Genomic DNA, 20,068 nt, shown 5'->3' with positions numbered 1-20,068 from the left:
TACCTGCTGCTGCCACAAAAAAAAGAGAAAAACTGAATAAAACCACCACTTCAAGCTGGTCTTTTGCTGAAATAATTTTGAGTGGCTTTCTTAATGCACCATTCGCTTTACAAAGTGTGGATAACTTGTTTTTTATGATTAGTTTTTGATGACTTCTCCATGTGTAATTTTAGGCTATTGTATTAGCAAAAATTCTGTGCCCATTTTTCATGTAGCAGCTGCGTGGGAGGTGTCCTAATCAGTCATAATGGGAGCTCAGAAAAAAATGTCATCCTGTTTCATTTAATTAAAATCATACAATGCAAAGATAGGGAAACCTATTATCTGTTCCTCCTGAAATTGTTTCTGCAGAATCTGGAATTCAATCAAATGAGGTTCCCTGACACATAAAAGCGGTTGCTCTCCGTGCAGAAGGGGTTAAATTTAAATGAAATCAGACCCCCTTCACCCTGTGTCTTTGTGCCTTCTGGCTCTTGGCGGCTGAGAGACACATTTAATAGGTTTCCACAGTCAGATAGATTAGCCACTCATTCTTGTGTGTAACATTACATTATGGCTTATACATCATTTGCATGCTGGAGATGCCTGGTGGTCACATTAAATATATATCAAAGTGGGTTATTATTTCTGGTGGAGGAAGTATACACCGCTGTGCAGTCTGCTAAATGTCTTCATTTTGCAGTGGCTTAAATATTTGAAAGATTATGAAAAGTATCCTATGAATTTGTATAAATTTATGCCATCTAAAAAAAAAATCTGCACAGAAGTCAAACACCACAGTACAGTGTTCAGAACTGCTTTTATTAAAAATAAGGCAACTCCAAGCTCAGAGGAAGGCTGGACAGCACAAGAAGAGAGTGTGCTATTCGACACACTGGGACACGGTTTCACACAGAGCTTATTTGCCTAAAATGCTGGAAATAAAGGCAATAAGGTTCTCGGGTGATGAACACATGTGCTACCGATTTCATGAGTGACAACAGCGTGACAACGAAAGATGGCCCTGGACACGTTTGGAGTAAGCAGGAGCGTGTTTCTGACAAGACGGGCCCGCGTTGCCGTGAGAGACGTGTGAGGTCAGACAGGCAGTCTGAGGGCATGAATAAGTTGCCCTCCCAGCAATGAACTGCGGCTACCCTTTCCTGAGGTGCTCAGAGCCCCGATTTGGGCTGGACGCTGAACGTGGGTGACAGGCTGACGGGCAGCATGGACTGGATGGGCGATATGTTGGGGACAGGCCAGGCCCTGGGCGACTCGCTGGCGCCGGGGCGGTAGGTGCCGTCGTCCCTGATCCTCTCCATCGCCCTGCAGATGGGAGACGCCAGGGTGCAGGCCAACAGCACCGTTCCCCCGAGGGCCAGCAGCAGCCCCCCTGCCAGGCGGCATGCCGCCAGCATGCCGTTGTGCCCGATGGCGCGCTCGTCCACCATCAGCAGCTCCCCTTCCCCGAAGCCCTCGATCTGCGGGGGCAGGAGCAGCCCCACGCTCAGCGCAACGCTGCCGGTGACCACCAGGAGGAGCCCTGCTGGAAGGCTGGCCTGCAGAGAAAATGGAACACTTCTCACTCCAGAGATCAGCTGGGCTTTTTACATCACATTACATTGTTGGCGTTTAGCAGACACTCTTATCCAGAGTGACCTACATCAGTTACAGTTTTCTTCAGTGTTATCCATTCATACAGCTGGATATTCACTGAGGCTATTGTGGGATAAATACCTTGTCCAAGAGTACAGCAGCAGTGCCCCAGCGGGGAATTGAACCGGCAACCTTTCGATAGCTCCTTAACTGCTCCTTAACCGCTGTGCTACACTGGCTTAGATCAGGCCAGACCAATGGTTTGTTAGGTTTCAAAATTAAGCTTCTACGTCATGAATTGATCAGCTAGAAGGCTGTAATGGTTTGTCTTTTATTTGGCCCTGCCTCTTTGAGTTCTTATAAATGTTGCTGTAGGTTGATTGAATGTATAATGCAAAACTACGTGTAATGTTGGGGGGAGGATCTCTTATCCCTGCATGTACAACGAGAATCGTGACAGAAACCACCGAGTGGACTGTGATTTGAAATCCTACTAATTTCTTTATTAAACACTGAGGTGCACCGCCACTCCATGCAGCTCTCATCATTACTTTAATCGTCTTAATGGCCTATTACAAGCTAGTACAGTCGCACATTCTCCTAAACCTCTTCACCTCACTGCCATTAAGGTGGAGGTAGTAAGGGCTCCTTGGCCAACAAAACTGTCACAAGGCTTGTAAGAGGAAACCTCTTATACCTATCTGACATGCTACTGATCAATCAAAGCCACTGAGATGAAGCCTTCAGGAGTTCAGGGTGCTTGTGATTTGTATATTACTATTGGCATTTAGCAGACACTCTTATCCAGAGCGACTTATGTCAGTTACAGTTTATTTATTTTACAATGTTAAATAGCTGGATATTTTACTGAGGCAATTATGGGTTAAGTACCTTGCCCAAGGGTACAGCAGCAGTGCCGCAGCAGGGAATCGAACTGGTAACCTTTCGGGTACGAGTCCTGCTTCTTAACCAGTGTACTACACTGCTGATGTATATGAGTTGGTGATAGACATCGCTGCCCTCCGTGGCACTCTTACCTTCCAGAGCAGCGAGTACCAGGACATTGAGGATAGGGACTCTCCCTTGAAGTCTTGGTCTTCCTCCTCATCCCTGGGTGTGGCGAAGGCACAGTCCTCGTAAAAGAGGTGCAGGTACGAGCGCACACCGAAGCTCTGACTCCCACTTCCTGTCCTGCCAGAGCAACGTGGACAACAGGGTAACTCTGCAAAGCCTGCCATGAATCAGCCCCTGCAGAACACCCGCTCAGCACCACAGATCTGCAAGCGCAAGGCAAGAACAGCATAGGTTGTCAACTGCATCTCCGTCCTGCTTTACTCCAGACCTGACAAAAACAATACAATTCAAACACATGAGATGTCCCAAGTCCCATGTCCCCCCCCGCCAACACACACACACACACACACACACGCACCGCACATTTGCACAAGCATGCACCCCTGCACACAGCAGCCCAAGCTTTTGCGAAAAAGAAAATTAAACCTTGCGGCGTGCGTGTCTGGTTGTCATGACAACTCCCCGTGACCTTCACCAATTACTTCTGTCAGCTTGCACGTTGAGGGGAGATGGGGGTGGGGGGTGGGGGGGGTCGGTGAGCAAATGTAATCAGAAAATATCAGCCTCTACTCGTGGCCCCGGAACGGCGAGGGTTGTCTGATCGCTGGTTACACGAGATTACGCCCCCCCGAGGAGCGCGGTCATCACTGTGCCGCTGGCGGGCGCAGGACAGGAAATGTGCTGGAAGTGATGAGGCTGACGAGGCCCGCCCGCTTTGTGCGGTGAGGAGGGGGTGGGGTGGGGGGGATTGGAGGGAGGGGGGGGGGGGGGGGGGGACTGGTGAGTCATGCAGCCTGAATCACTCCCCACCCTCCACCCCAGCCAAAGACTGCAGGCCCTTAATATGCCTGCATTGGATTGGGAAGCGTGTCGGTCCACTAAGGTATTACTCATATGACCTTATCAGAAAACACGGAGACGTTCTGTATTCCTTGTTCAGTATACTCTCCCTTCTCTCCGCTGCCCCTCGTGGCAGTGTTCTCCGTTCATTCTTGCCCTCTGTAATAAAGTGGTGCATCACTGTCTAGGGTGACCTTGAACGCGAGCCGAGCTGTATTTATTTACTGATGCGAGGAACACGGTGCTTCTATCCCCTGGAACAAGATCTCACTATAACATGCAATGTGTCCTTGCAAATTTTGTTTTAAAACATCTGTTCACCTGGAGCTGTTTAGTGCATTTGTCCGTTGAGGTGTTACAATATTCCTACCGTAATGACAAGTCACTGCATTCGGGAAATAACCAGATGATAGTTATTTTCCTCAAGTATTTCACCCAATATGCTGAGAATAAAAAGCATGGATCCTTCCCTGGTTTGAGTAATTGAGATCTAGGAATAAGGAGCCAATCATAAGCTTGACATTTGATTGTTTACAGTCTGTTTATTAGGAAGGATGACCTGTTGGCAGCAATGATCTCATAATTCTTTATTAGTCTGTAAATCACAGCCATCTGGAAGCAATGGCAACTATTTCAGACATTGTTCTTTCTATACTTTTCTTATTAGTTTTTCCCTTTTTTTCTGAACAATAGTCATGTAAAGCATTGTTTGATTAGTAACTGTTACACTGGCCAGAAGTTTACAAGATTTAATTATCATTTTTATAGACCATTTTGTCACCCTTTTTGAAATATTAATAAAAGGAATGTCTGCAAGCGTTCCACAGACCCCTGATTTCTTTCCATGTGAGAAAAAAAATTCTTTCATCCCTGCTCCTTAAGTGACAGACACATCCACTGCCATTCTGCAGAACTGTCCGGCAATCGGCTTCTCTCTCACACAAAATAAAAGCAAGCCATCTTACGAAGGGAGGGTGACCCAGAGAGGAAAAAACGCAGAAGAGGGAGAAAAGGCTTACCTGTGGAAGGCTGACCCGAGTCCTCTCCTCAGAGCTTCGTTTGCTCGTTCGTCCGAGCACGCCGGTGAGAGAGCGTGCAAGCACAGGAGGAGAGAGACGGCGTGCACAGCCGCGCGGTCAGAGCTGCACGGAGCCGACGCCGCCGTCGCCCGCGGACGTGCGGAGAGTGAGGAGGAGGTGGACGAGGAGGCTTCTCTTTTCCCTCCCCAGAAATCTGTGGCAATAGGTCTGATGATCAGAAATAAGAAAAAAAAAAAAGAAAAGCAAAGGCGCTGAATTGCTCGTGTTAATTCATCCCACTCCTCAGGAAGGGGTCAGCTGCTAAGAGCTCCCCCTCAGTGCAGCTCATGGTAACACGCAAACAAAAGACAACAATCTTACCAGGATCAGATGGAGATGGAGCCCGGCACTCGGAACACTTGTCTGTGGATGAAACACAAATCACCCAAGCCTTGAGGTGACCACAGCCAGAGTCAAGGCAGACTTGTATTTAGATTGTGGGTGCCTTCCTCGCTGGGTAGCAATAAATTGATAAGCTCTTGGTTGTCAGAATTACTGTAACCGATCCATTTGACCCAAACATAAAATATTTTTGCACACCGCAATGTGCACAGATTCCACACCTATGTATTCCTGTGACATTCTATTCCTCTGCTAGGAGAGAGAAAAAAAGATGAAATGTGTTCTGGTTTGTTGTCAGAGAAGAATGTTTTCAATGGGTCATTGCTATGTGTTTGACTCAGAGCTGTAATATGATCCTGTGATGCGTTGCCATAGCACCACTGACACAGAATTATTTCTGCCTTCTGTTCACCTACACACAAATCCATGTGTTCAGTCCATCACTGTCAGGTACTCACAGTGAGAAAAAGTCACATTTTCTCTCTTCCTCTATTTTACCTCTGTTATCTGCATGTTGTTCCTGAAGGCAGTGTGGGCTCCAGGCTGTGTTCCTTGCTAATCTTGTTGAGTGTGAGGACAGAAGCCTTGTCTTCAATGATTGACCACTTTGAAGACATTCCAAGTATTGAAAAGCATTTCATTTTTAATAATTTTATGCGGGGTACAGTTTTTTTTTTCATAATTGCAGCTGGAATGGGGTTAATTGAGTTAATGCAGGGCACATATTTCCTATTTTTGATGAGAGAGGCATAATTATCACTTCAGTTAGTTTCATTTGGATGTGAATATACATCAGGGGATATATCTAAGGCACGTTACAATGGGAGATGAATGGATATGAGCATGACACGCAGAACAAATTGCAGGGAAACAAACCATTTATGCACGCCACAGGAAGCTAAAGTAATGTAAATACCAGCAGGTCCTGACACAGGCATTTATCACGACGACCTTGCCTGCTGCCATTGAAATTCTGCAAAGGTGTCATGCATCTCCTTGGATTGCCCAGCAATTATCATACCATGCCATGAATAAAAATATAAATAAGAATTATCGAAGACCATATACATTATCAGGCAGCGCCGCATTAAAAAATATGCCAGAACTGAACAATCTGTTCCACATAAGAGGAACCCATTTAAATGTTCAATAGCCACAGCTATCCGGGAAGTGGCATCAGCGCCAGGGGAGAGCGAGATTGTTTAAACTGGACAAAAGGGAGGACCATGAAGTCAAACCACAAGTTAATTAGTTGAGCAATTTCTCATTAACCTTTGACATTTGCTGTGTAAACGCTGATGAGGGTTCTCACCCCCACGGTGCGGGGAATTGGCAAACATTATCATTGCTGATAAAAAACAAAAAAACGAGCAGACAGGGAACACTCATTGTTATGATTATTGGCGTTACAACTCCATTTTCTTCTGGCCGGTATTGCTTGGTTTTTTTTTTTTTATTTTCCATCAGTTTTGCCTCTTTTTCCTCTTTTTCTGTGAGATCCCTGTGATGTGGCTGTCTGTATTTCACGGATTATTTAAATTCCGTGCTTGTTTAGAACACCAAATTTTCATGTGTGGATATATGTTTTTACCGCTCATTGTGTGTCCTCCTGGATAGGAACGGGTTATCATCCAGGGTGGCTAGGAGCCATTCCCACCATATCACATCATGGCCATGTGTATTATGGGTTATAATGATTTACTTCAAATTTTTCATAATTTAATCTACCCGTTGCACAACCCCCCCCCCCCCCCTCCCCGCGCCTCCCCGTCACACCATCACTATTTTCAGGCGCTGATAGACACTGTGGAGGTTTCTAATAGGACGTGAGTCATACCACAGTCAGCCTGCCCTTTCACATTTTCTCCTAGCAACTGGGACAGGAAGTGATACGTGGGGTGGGTAAAGATGGTTCATTTCTGTAATCATTTCTCTGATTTCTCTCTGTCTTATATGATCAGATGTCTACACCGGCTCTGTGAAAAAGGTGTCATCAAACTGAAGCACTGTGCCTGGTGTTATTTTTAAACAAATATTACACTCAAGTAAGTGTAAGTGTCTTGTTGGAGCCCTGATCTACATGGAAATATCAGAATATGTAATGTAGAAGGAAAACATCAGTGTTAAAATACAGTGTTTTATTTCCTTTCAACAAAACTGCAGAAGTTGTTAAAATTAATAAAAAAATAAGAGGCAAGAAAGCAATGAGATGTATCCTGAAGTACACGCACCACATAGATCTTAGAAATTAGGAATAAAAGGGCCATAGTTAATATTTCCTACCAATAGGATTCATAAATACATCACCATTTGGGTTCAATAAGCAGTAATTGCAATTTAAAGTGTGCTTGAAGATAATCATTTTTAAGGTAAAAACATACATTTAGCATCAACATTTTGGCATCCTGAGGCACATACGCCAATCATACTGTGCGAACACCTAGAAAGTAAACACTTCACTTAGTCAACTACTGTTCTATAAATCTGACCAGCATAATGTACTTAATCAAGTTTTGTGGCCAGTGTTTCAGCAAAGGCCAGGTCACTAAGCAAGTAAACAGATGCATACTCAGAGCTTTCTTCAAACGTCAGTGTGAAGGAGAGCCTTCACCACCTCTCCCTTGAACCTAAGTGTTAATTGTCACTCATTGTCAATTGTGTTCACCTGTGTTGATTTATAAGGGAACTGGGCTATTGGGTAACGAGCCACTCCTTATTAATCGAAGCCTGATTAAATACAGGTGTGGCTGTAGAGTAGGGGAAAGGCTCACTTTGTCCCTGTTGTTGGTGTGCGTAGGCTGGTTTTCTTTGTTTTGTTGGTTGGGCTTTACAATAAATTGTTTCTTTTAACCATTGCTCTTTTCTACCGTTTTATGAGCGAGGTATTGAAATGCAGAATGTGTACCACTGGAATTTTCCTGTAGATCAATAATTCTCACAAAAAAAAATAAATAAAACAGCAACACATATTCCCAAGGCCCCCCATTTCCCTACTCTTCCTTATCTGCTTTTCAATATTAAATGCCATTGAACTCTGTGGCTGAGCCGCAGGTAACGCGGAGAGGCTGGGTGGTGATCACTTCCCCAAAGAGGTTATCCCCTCGTCTTTTCATCTGCGGAGGTTCAGAGGCCCACAGCCTATGTCTGTGTCAGTGCCAGCTACAGCGAGCGCAGGCAGCTGCCCAGGGCCTTCAGCTTCTCATAAATAGATAAATAAATACATAAATAGATAAATGAGTATGCAACATCGGGCAATGCTGTTTTTCTTAATTATTTACACAGAAATGAAAGATTCAGTGTTGGAAAAAAAAAAAAGCCCCACACATGCTTTCACTTGATTACTAGATTTTGCTCATGTTTGCAACACCTGTAACAATGTTATATACCAACTTATAGCAGCAAAATTACAATAAAAAAAGCCCAGTGGCAACAGAGATTCCCCCCTCCCCCCTTTTATCCTTTTCCCTGCTCCGGCCATCCTATTTATGAAGGAAGCACACCTGTACCTCATTCCAATGCCTGCAGCCTAGCTCCTGCTGGGCCCGCCCACTCTCTGCTCTTGGAAAATGGAACCAGCTGTGGACACAGACACAATTTCCATAATTCATTCTGTTGACTACTGAGCTTGCCAAGGTGTGTTTATGAAGAAAAGCAATGCAACACTTGCATTTTATTATTAGTCATGATATATTTTAATAAGTAAAGCTTTTAGGTAAAGTCAGATCAAACGCTGATTGAATCCTGGTCCATGTATCTGCATTTTAGTTGATGTGGTGTTTTTTTTTTAACAAGTAAGCTTCATAATCACTTCCTTATTTTACAGTACAGTATGGGTATTGAACTAGGGCTCCTTCACTTTCAAGCTGAGCTGACGTCTGGCTCTGAGGTCAGTTAAAACTATTTAATCACTCTAACTAAGTTGCTAATATGTGGTCTGTGGAACTATATATAAATATCATATAAATACCATATAAATATTCAAATGGTCTAATATTCCACGATTGTGATGAGTGGTGTAATTGTGATCATCTTAGATCAGCTTGGAATTGCCTGCTACATATAGCAATATTAGCACTTAAAGTCAAGGGAAAACCATGGTTAGTGAGGAAGATATGCACATCTAAAACAGGCTAAAATATATATACAAGAATATATATCTATCATGTACATTAGCAGAAATATACCACGAGCCTAGCTACTGTATCTAGGATTAGGTAGTATTACAGTGTTGCACTCCCTATGGGTGAAAAATAAATGGGAAAATAAAGAGGTCAATGGACGCAATTGTCAAGCGAGACACAAATCTTCCAAGTTTCATTTTCATCTCTTTTCACCAGAAATCATCTTCCGATGTTTCCTCAAGGCCTAAGAGCATTTCTTTTTTTTTTCCTGAGTAAGATGTAGCCCAGACATCTGCCAGAAGTCTGCAATGCAGCTGCCAACCCCGGCTGCAGAAAACAGGGGATGAAATATGTATAAAAAAGTATTATTAACAGCTGGGCAGAACTTTCAGCTTATCGCATCTTGTAAGTCCCAAATGAGCCTATTCAAGAACATGAGTGATGTATTCAGTATTCATTGCCGCAACTGAGAAGCCCTGTTACACAACCAACCGGGGCAGAAATCAAATGGAAATAAAAGCTGACAAATAGGATCAAGCTCTAAAATCTTATGGGAGTAATAACCAGGCTTACCTACTTCTGAGGTAAGTTGATTAGATGCTGAATAATGGAAACATGTGACAAAGATAATAAAACTGAAATAGGCAATATTTCTCACGGAATCGCTGCAGAATCTGATATTGTCAGGGTTATTTTACTCAGATTGCAGCCTCCTTGCCTTTCTTTGGTGCAGCAGGGAGCTACATGATGAGCCTATTTTACGATCAAATAGAATACATATCCTTAAAGGAGAACTCCTTTCAGCAGTAATAATTTGATGTGTGTGTTATATTGTACTTAGCATTCATACCTGAAAGGTTGTTCTGATGCAAAGCAGCCTCTAGAATAGTATCTCAACATGATAATCAATAATTAATCATGGATAGTTGGTAGTTGATATACATACTTGATGTAGAGAATGATAAATTTGGCCAGTTTTTGATGTTAAGTTAACAGGAATGCTCTTTATGCTTTTCATTATTTTTCTGCTTTGTAAATCTCTCAGTTGGGAAATCCTCTTATCATACCCCTGTTTTGGTTTCCATTTATTCTTAACTTTCATCTCCTCATTGCATCTGATGTGCATGCTACATCATCCTGGGAAGCATAGCAGCATATCAATAAGAAATGAAGCTTATGTCACATAGCACTGTTGGGCAGCAGCCGTTGTTGAAAGAGTATCTCACCAGGTCATCCTTCCGTTGTTATAAAGGCGCAACACAGAAGCGGGTTCCAGGCTATAACACACGGATTTAGATAATTCTCTACAATTTCCTAACTGCTCCCAAGAATCCCATCAACTTTCAAGTCACATGGTCAAGGGTCAAAGCCAGAGACTCCTGATAGTTTTTTGCATACTCCACTCGTGTATTTCCCGTTTTTCTTTAGCTAATACCCCTGTCTGTCCATTGTACTGTATACTCTTACAGCTTCTTTTCATAACAGGCCCACCACCTGTGGGCGTGGGTACCTGCGTATTCACGGATTTATACTCAGGTAAAGTGCATACCTATATTTGCTGTAATGCACTTTGGTTGACAGGAACACTTTTTTGCATCTTTGTTGCACAGGAGCAGTTTTTTGCTAGTTATGATGTGTCTGTGGTGAATAAATGAGAATAGGTTTGCTATCAGTAATAAGAGGGGCTCTTCTGCCTTTCTTATGTATGTCTTTGCCTGTTTTGAACGCCCTGCACTGCTCAGCATTTGAAGTAACTGTTCTGCCCTGTAGTGTGAGTCGCCCCCCAACCCCACCACCACCACCAATGAATATTCATATGCTTGGTCTGGAGTGTGAATAAAATTGCAGGTATTTCCATTTTTTGGTAAGGTTAGAATGGCATGTGCAAATTCACTTATTGATCGAGTCCTGGAAATCTACTGTGTAGCTGCTTTTGTTCAGATGATCAATTGTTAGTTGAATATCATTTAACATTTCGTGACAGTCACTCTATCATAACTCCTCTGAAAGAAATATAATATCCGAGGTTATTAAGGATACAGGATTATCATGATTATTTAATGAAATTGATACCAGTTGGTAACTCTGATTTAAGGGGCACATACTGTATAAATAGTAATGACATGAAGCAATATATTCATTTGCATGCAAAAATGCCTTGCCAATGATACATTTCTTTCACAAATGTAGCTACCAGTCAAGTATCAGTATTAATTAACGCCTCAATCAAATCCGTTAATTAAGATCTGAGTTATAATTAAAATTGCATTAGACAGTTAGCCTCCTGCACCTGGGCTCGGAAGTATTCCTGTTATGTTAAGGGCCATTGTGTGGCTGTGTGACTGAGCTCAGCCAATCACAAGCATTTCACAACACTTTCCAATCCAGGCAGCCAGAAGCTGAAATATTCTCTCCGACCTATAGAGGTCGCTGTTGTCACAAGAAAAAGTGAGGGTACCGGAGCCGTCTTCTACCTCAGTGCCGCTGAAATCCCACTGTCAAGGCACAGCAATAATAGTTTCAGGGGAAAGTGAGAGAGAGAGAGTGCGCATATTTATAAAGCTACAGTGAACAGGCTTCGCAAAGACAGTGAAGCGTGACTGTGAAAATGGATTACTGTGCAGATTTCAGCCGAACCAAGCTAAGTGCGCTCTGCAGAGAGGCTGACATTAAACAGCTTAGCGGCGGAACCCAAATTCATCACCGACACCTGCATTGATCGTATTTCCCCAAGAGCTTTTTTTCCCCCCCTGAAGTGTCACTCTTCTTATTGCGGGAGTTGCCACCACTGGCTAAGAAAAACTGATGCCTCTGACTTGCTCACCGGGGGAATTCAAGTGTTTGCCCTTGGAGGGCTTTGCCTACTGCATCATACTGTTTCAAATTGGATCTAACTGGGCCAATTAAATCTAATGGAATTTACCTGCAGTATACTAACCCCATATTGCATATAATCAGATTTATTAAACCTGCTGGACTATTTTAATCCATCAAAATTAATGTGATTTTGCTTGCAGATGAAGTATTAGAAAGGGAAATATAATTGTTCTTATGTTATTATTTATTATTTTGCTACCAGTCTGCTGCTGCTATAACCCGTATTCAGTGCCTGTTCATTTTACTTGGGTTTGTATTTTGGCATTAGTTTTGCATCTGCCAATTCGCCGTCATAATCACCACACAATATTTCCTCTGCGATGCGTGCTGTGAAAGCAGTCTGTGGCAATTTCGTTCCAAAGGGCGCTGTATTACAGCAATTTGATTGATGGATGGATCGCCGCGTTTGTGCCAAATGTGTCAACATTGGCTCCCCGGACGTGTGTCTGTGCCGAAAACACTGGTTTATTCAGCCTGTGAGTTTTACAAGGGCTGGCACAGGCACCGGTTGTTGGCCCTTTTCTTTCCATCCTACAGGCTGCCCAAGTGTCCCAGTGTGTGCACACGGAGCACATTCTGAGGTCCAGCTTTAGCCCAGCTGACCGCTAACACATGGCAAGGTCAGGATTTTTGTGGATGGTCACAAGGTTGGGCGATTCATTACCTGCCACCACTGAAGCTCTGACCTAGTTTGATGGATTAAAGGGAGATTTCAAGGGGAATTATTTGGCACCGGTTCCTGTCTGCCTTAATTGCAGACTCGTCTTCTAGGATTGGTGAGGGGCAATTGGCCCCCCCATGGCTCAGCTATGTTTTAAATGAGACCATCACCCTCATTTTTTAATGATGGTCTTTGGAAGAACAACCCTTTCTGAATGAAGACTGGAGACTGCTGTGATATATGGTAATATTAAAATGCAACAAGGATTTGTGTCAGTTTGCTTACAATCACCATTTAATATTTAAGGCTAACTGGAACTTAACATTCCTTTTACTTTGTTTCATTTTGAGCTGTTTTCATTTTGGTTTTGTGGAGAATGTCAGTGAGTATTTGAAAATGAACCTGAAGGAAAATGTTTACTTAGACATGGTTAACACACAGTTAATTGCCCTTACCGGTCAGATTCAAACATTCTCTGTACTGTGTATCCAACTAAACCCTTTTCCTGGCTTTTATTTTCTCATTTTATTTTCTCACATAGCCACCCAAAGTCCATTATAAATCAGAAGGAATTCAACTGCAAAAGGAGACAATCTTTTTAAGACCGACTTGACCAAGGCATGCGTGTTAATGCTTCACAATTTTGTGCAATGCGTCCCAGGGGAGATCGCTCAAATTGAGTCACTCATCTTGAATACGCATTCTAGGGTCCCTTTTTTAAGCAGGAAATACTGTGACATCTATTGCATTAGTACAATCAGCCCGGGTAGGTGTACACAACAACATGTGAAGAAAAATACTTCAACATACTATAATATCTCTACCTGCTGCCTTGTGCCTTGTCTGACCAACTACTGAAACTTGGTTATGCAGAGCTTCTGATATTGTTCACTCCTTATATGGCTTATATGCTTGCGCTGTACTCTGCCTCATTTGTGAGCTGCTTTGGATAAAAGTGCCTGCCAAATGAGTAAATGTAAATGTAGATGTATTGTGTTAACACAGTCAGCATGGGGAAGTGTTCACAACAACATGTGAAGAAAAATGCAACACTGTTGGCTTACTTGCTTCGAAAATAATACCTAAAAGATCCTGCGCTTCGACATTGATCGATTTGCGGCAGGGACGTGTGTCTGTGGCCCCTGCTGAAGAATAGGAAGGGAAACAGATCGGGAGGCGAGGTCTCCAGCCTCCTCTGCCATTTCTAATGCCGATCACACCCAGTGCAGGTCTGGAGAGAGAGCCGCTTGATGCGCCGCCAGTTGTGACCTGATACTCTCTGGCCTCTTATTTGCTGTGAATTTTCACAGTAGGGGAGTGCGTGGCCGGAAGCGCTCGTCGGAGACAGTGATACACGCATGTGTGATAAGGTGTTAAGCAAGGGCACGTGGCGTTACATAATGCCTTTCAGTGCTGTACTGCTGTTTCTGTATGTTTGTCTGTTTTGCCTTGAATAAACAAAGAATGATGCTGTCACAGAGCAGATCAGAGTTCATGGCCAATGACGTGTCATCGTGGTGAGCTTGGTAGATGTGGGGCGTCAAATGCTGAATAAAACGCACTTTTAAATGGTGTTATGGCCCAAATTTAAGATAAATAAACATTTATTCCACATTTAACAAAAATGGTCATAAAATCTAAAACTTGTTTCATATATTTTTCAAATCTGAAGTCTATGAAAATGAGCTCGTCTGTCCAACCTAAATCACATACCTCTGCAGAGAAATGGATCAATGGCATGGATCAATGGCATGCATCATACTCTACCAGGCAAGACACAAATACTTAAAGCTAATAAAATAAAATCACCCAATTTCCAGCAATATATAAACACATGTGAAACCATATGACATTGTGGGATGAATGTGTTTTGGATGAAAATGTAGCACAGTGTGGTTTGGCATTATAAAGGCATGGTCACATCTGTGTTTATGTGCATTAAAATAATGCTGAATCAATTGCGATGTTGCCTCATAATTAAACAGCATTTTGTGTAGAGATGCACCATTTCCAATGCATAGAACATACATTTACATTTTCATGCCAACAAAGTTTCTCCTTAAATTTTACATTGTAGGTTTAGTCTTGCTATTAAATATAATTACACTTTCCAAATGGTGTTAAGGTTATCAGATTAAAGGACATCTATATAGTGTCAATTTCTCTCTCTGATTAGTTTAAGAAAAGACTATGGCATACTGTAGTGGTCTACTCTGTGCATACAAGGAACGGGTGTCTGTTTTGATTTCCTTGACTTGGTCATACCAGAAATGAAATATGGTGACTAAATGATTATTGCAGGCTAACACTGTGGTTTGAACCAATGATTCATATTTGCAGGATACTTATTGCTTAAATGGTACTCTTCCCTCATACAATGTCTTATATCAAGAACAGATCTGCATCTTCCCGGTGGTGTTGATTTCACTCTGATGTGAAGACCAAATGATAGCTTTGAAATAAGGATCAAATGTTCTGTTCAGCTGCATATTTATAGCAAAGCAATTTTCAGTAATTAAAAAAATGACCAATTCACAGATAGAAAGGAGCAGTCCAGTACAAAACAGAAGATTTATCCACACATTCCACAGAGGATTTCAGCTTTTAAATACCACAAAATAGCCATATTTTGAGGGTGCAGTGGGTGTTCTCCGTTTCCATTTTGATTAGAATACATGGTTCTAGACAGTCCAGCTTTTGCTGTACATCCTTGGCTCGGTGTCACAACGTGGAGAACTGGGATGATATAACACCAACAACACACATGAGCGTAAAGGATTATCTGAATGTTTGCACCCAGGTTACATTGGTTAATAAATAAATAAGCGATAGGCTTTTTTTTTTCTGCTGGAAGCTATTTTCTGGGCCAGCGTGCACCGTGGTGGGATTTGAGGTTGTGTTTGTAACAGATTGCCTCTGGGCTCCCTACTGTGTGGCTGCAGCTGCCGAGGATGGCTCGCTTGGCTGTGCTTCCCCTCCATCAGTGGACCAGGGGAGGGCCGTCTCTTTTCTTTTCTGCTGCAGACAGCATGACGGACAGCTGACTGCCAGTGACCAAAAAAAAAAAAAAAAACAGAAAAAAACTGGCACGGAATGCGGGGGTCTGTTCATCGAGCTACCCCCACCCCCCCATCAATCCACTGAGCCTCTCTCTATGCCTGCTGTATTTCTCTGTAAAAAAGCAAGACTGAATTTGGTCTGTTAGCCTGTAAAAAAGATTCCCAAATCACAGGCACTGAGAGACGTACAGGCCAAACTGCCCATAGAGGATAAGATTCCCTACATGTGCTGATCACACAGTGTCAGAACTATGCCATTACACACCCCAAATATTTAAACCGGGTGCAGCCAAGCTGACCTGGAGCAGGAGCCAGAATTGACCAGTGCCATTGTCAAGGGGCAGTAAATCATTACCAAATTTTAACACCCATCTACTTTATTAAACCATGGACTTTCAGATATTTTCATTATGCATCTATGTATCTCGTTTGATTGCGAAATGGCTTATTTAAAAAGTGGAGGAGATGATGCAATGTTTTGATGTTTCATGCTGATTTAAATTCTGCTGATTTTCTGGCTTTGGTTAGATGACAGAGATAAGTCCCCAGCTCAGTGGCACCCTCACATTTGTCTAAACTCTTATAGCATTTAACATATTTCACAGGACCAAACAATACTGTTTTTAATCATAGCATTATTCTAATGAGAAATAATTTTTTTTTTTTTGTTTTTGTTTTTTGCTATCATTCATTTTAATGCCCACAGATGAGACTCTGAAGGTTGGCCACTTCTGATCTGAACAAAACTCACACATTTTTGTTTAGTTGTATTAAACTAATGACCTGACCAGCACTGAACCCCATGCACCATGCACTACAGCGCGGAGATGTTCACAGAGTCTCACTCCGCTGACTCTCGGTGCACTCCAGAATGGGATAAATTCATGCTGGCACGCCTGTTTGGTGGCAATGCCTGCCCTGACTCCAGGACAAACCCACCATGCCAAAAGTGACCATAAGAGCCACTGACCTTTCCAGGATCCAAGGGGTCATTTTCCAGCATTTCAGAGATGGTCCACATGTATTTCAGATTGGAAGGGTTGGACAAAGCAGTGTTATGAATTGATACAACTATTCTCACATTAAGGTTTATGTCATATCACAGCCCATTATAAGTTACACCTGGTGGAGAAGTGATGGTACATTATTATTGGCAGGGGTGGAAAGGGGAACAGTTACTTCATCTTGCATTGAGTTATAATTGTAGATGTTGAAGAAATCAAAAATATATAGTGTTTACTTATACTGAATTTGTTCTTGAACTGCACTGAATTGTAATTATTGTTCTGAAAGTAAATTCTATTGTGATATATACTATTATTATGTATGTGTATATATCAATAGACAGACATGTCATAATTGACCTCAGTCATACATTTTCAACAGGATGCAGACACCCACATACACAAAAATTTGTGTTCATTGGCTTTGCATCTCTCAGAAAGGTGGAGGTTAGCGTGTATGTTACTAAACCCCTCATTTCCTTTCAGAAAGGACAGCTGTGGCAGCCATACCCACAGCCTTCATCCAACACAGAAGAAATTGTGCATGAAATTGGTTCCGAAAACATAAGCTGGAACATACCCATCTTCACTTCCATTTTGCTTGGTCGGCAAAAAAATGCGCCTGCAGTTTAATCACAAAGTAGTAATATACTGTTGATGCAATGTTCAGAAATCAAATCTCTATATTCCAAAGCTATATTTTTAGGGTCTTTAATATACAGACTGGAAAAGTACCAAATAGTAATACACCGCTGACTGTGGTAGTGATGACAAAATGAGGCTTCGTGAACCCCACCATGGGTGAAACTACCATGCTCTATGAATCACTGATATCAAGCAATCACAGGAAAGCAATGCCTTTTGATTGGTCCATACAGTGATGGACAGCGCAATGTAGCTCCACCAATTATGAGGCTCATGAATCCTCCACCTAACATCACTTGTTGTAAAAAAATTATGTATGTCCTGTTCAAGCCCACTTATAATGATGCCCGCACATTATAAGGACCTAGTTATGCTTTTAACATCCAAGCTCCAGAATTAATAACTCATATAAAGAAATCTGTAATAACCTACACATGTACCGGTCACTTATTCTGAGTTTTTAGCGCAATATTTGGCAGTGAGTAGCTGCCTGACGTGGGCCCAGTTCAGTTTGCCTTTAATTTAGTTGATATTCTTGGCAATATCTACCCTCTGTTTATTTTAGCTAGAGCATCCATCACATTTGGCACAAGGCCTCTGGTATGAATACATTTTCTGTTGTCATCTACAGTGGTCATATGAGGCAAAAAGAGAATCATGACCAGAGGGCCAGAGGGCCCTTTTGCCCCAGCTCTCCTGTAAGTTATTGGGCAGAGGGTGACATAGCATCCATGCCCTCTGTCTCACTTAGTTTGCCTTCTGTTGATCTTGGGTCATTCTCACATATGGCTGGGCGATGACTTAGCAGACAAATCAGATCCTGTCTGTTACTCTCCTCTTGTAGGGATAACATAAAGAAATCAAATCAAAGAAAATAATAATAATAAAAAAAACTATTACACTAATCCCTCATACTAAGTGCATATTATAGGCTTTGACCTGGTTTGAAACTCAAGAGGCTTACATTCTTATGCTTATTTATTCACACTCCAAGCAATGTATATTCCATACATTTCCAATTATATTGATTTAAATCAGCCCAAAATCCATTCATATTCAGCTGAGATTAATACATTTCTCTCAGGGCAGTTGTTTTTTTTCTCCTCATCATTGTGGATCATCACTTCAGCGCATGATTTCAGTGCTGTTATTTCCAGAATTGTAGGTAGGTGTGTGTGTTTGTGTGTGTGTGTGTGTGTAAGAAAGCGTAACAAACAGTTGCTTGTGAATGTCTGCCTCTGTATTAGCTTTCGGCTCCCTGGCTATGTGCTCAACCGTGCTGCAATCCCTGTGACCTACCCAGACCCCTGTGCAACCCGCTTAACCCCGGTTGCTATGTAACATCAGAATGCATCCCACTCTGCAGACAAGTTCTTTGTTTGCCCATCACGAACTGATTGCCTTGATTGTCATGGGATAAAACAGGTTTGCGCAAAGCGTTCTACAGTAGCAAGCGTATTCACCCTTAAGCACTGTGATTAACATTGCTCCTGGGTAATTGTGCTCATTACATATACCACCAGTACCAGATAGTGACTGCAAGTCAGCTAAAATTAGTGAATTGTGGAGTAAAAAAATGAAAAAGTACAAATTAATGAGAGAAAAAAAGCTATTCAATTTTCCTGGACAGTAACAGTAGCTACTGCATATAGACCCATTGTCAAACTCCACAGATAGGTAACCATGCTCCAGGACACGATTCTACAGATTTTCAGTCTGCCTTCAATGGGGAAATGTTAACTAACTAAAGGGCTTAATTACTTAAGTTAGGATTAGGACATTTCTGATACCGGTAGCACTAGCAGTAGCACAAGGACCCGTTATACTTAACCCCTTAAATGCATTCACTAAGCATCGTTTGACATTGCAATGGGTTCACTACTTAATTCAACAAACTGGCCAAAATTATGCTTGTGAATGTTTGTGTGTGGTGGCATACGTTTGTGGTAGCTGGTGATCAGTATTTTAGCTAGTGCAATTTAGCAATATTTCTGGCAGTCAGAGAACATGGATAAAATTATTTTATTGTAACTAGCATTGAGTTTATAAGTTTTATTGTTTCAGTACATCTGCTCTTTTGTAATTGTTGTTTGTGACTTGCGTGTGGCATTTCTATATTGCCAAAGAATCTATGCTGGTGGTTTCTGCTTCTCACCCATGAGCACCTCTGTGAATCAGTGGGGCGTTCCATTGTTCATAAAAGGTCCCTTTGCGTAATGATACTACTGTGTAACTATGTGGCCAAAGATAACTAAGTTTTTAGCTTTGTGTTGGTCAGGTTCCTGAGATGTCTAATCTGTGCAATAGCTACATTGTTTTTTAGCCAACAACCAATCAAGATTTGTCTTAGCTCAAACCAATTATTAGCAAAGTTTTATTTCTTAAAGGTAACAGAAAATACAGTATTTCCTGGGTTAATAAAATGCAGTGTTTTTCAATTTCCACAATTAATGGTTTGTGATTGTAAATGTGATTGAGTGTGCATTTTTAGATCTAACATGAAACTGTTTTTGAATTTTAATCTTTTCTGTATAGTAATCTTTTACTGATTGGAAGTGCTTCAGTTCACTGCTCAGATCAGAGAAATCAAAGAAAAAAAATATGCATATATTACATGCGTGCTTGTGTGTGCATATGGATCAGGAGTTCTGTTTTAAGAAATTAATGTATTGAAGATGTATTGAGGTTAATCTGTCTTTCCTGTAAAACCGATGTAACCCTGCTGGGAGATCTAAAATGCCCATACAAGATGAGAAATGAGGGAAGGTAATGAAACGTATTTGAGAGCATG

At 42.0% G+C, this 20,068-nt stretch overlaps 1 protein-coding gene across 1 annotated transcript; it reads right to left on the bottom strand.

Annotated features, from left to right (window-relative positions):
• Nucleotides 1-880: 880 nt before the first annotated feature.
• On the bottom strand, nt 881-4,790 carry LOC118778633 (neurensin-1-like). Its single transcript, XM_036530219.1, has 3 exons — nt 4,509-4,790; nt 2,613-2,766; nt 881-1,538 (listed from the first exon to the last, which is right to left on the bottom strand). Exons 2-3 carry the CDS (start codon nt 2,637-2,639, stop codon nt 1,152-1,154), a joined length of 414 nt encoding a protein of 137 aa, XP_036386112.1. The 5' UTR covers nt 2,640-2,766; nt 4,509-4,790; the 3' UTR covers nt 881-1,151.
• Between the last annotated feature and the right edge of the window lie 15,278 nt (nt 4,791-20,068).

This window comes from Megalops cyprinoides, chromosome 6 (genome assembly GCF_013368585.1).
Source record: "Megalops cyprinoides isolate fMegCyp1 chromosome 6, fMegCyp1.pri, whole genome shotgun sequence".
In the NCBI taxonomy this organism is placed as follows: domain Eukaryota; kingdom Metazoa; phylum Chordata; class Actinopteri; order Elopiformes; family Megalopidae; genus Megalops; species Megalops cyprinoides.
This window is presented reverse-complemented; position numbering and strand designations above follow the sequence as displayed.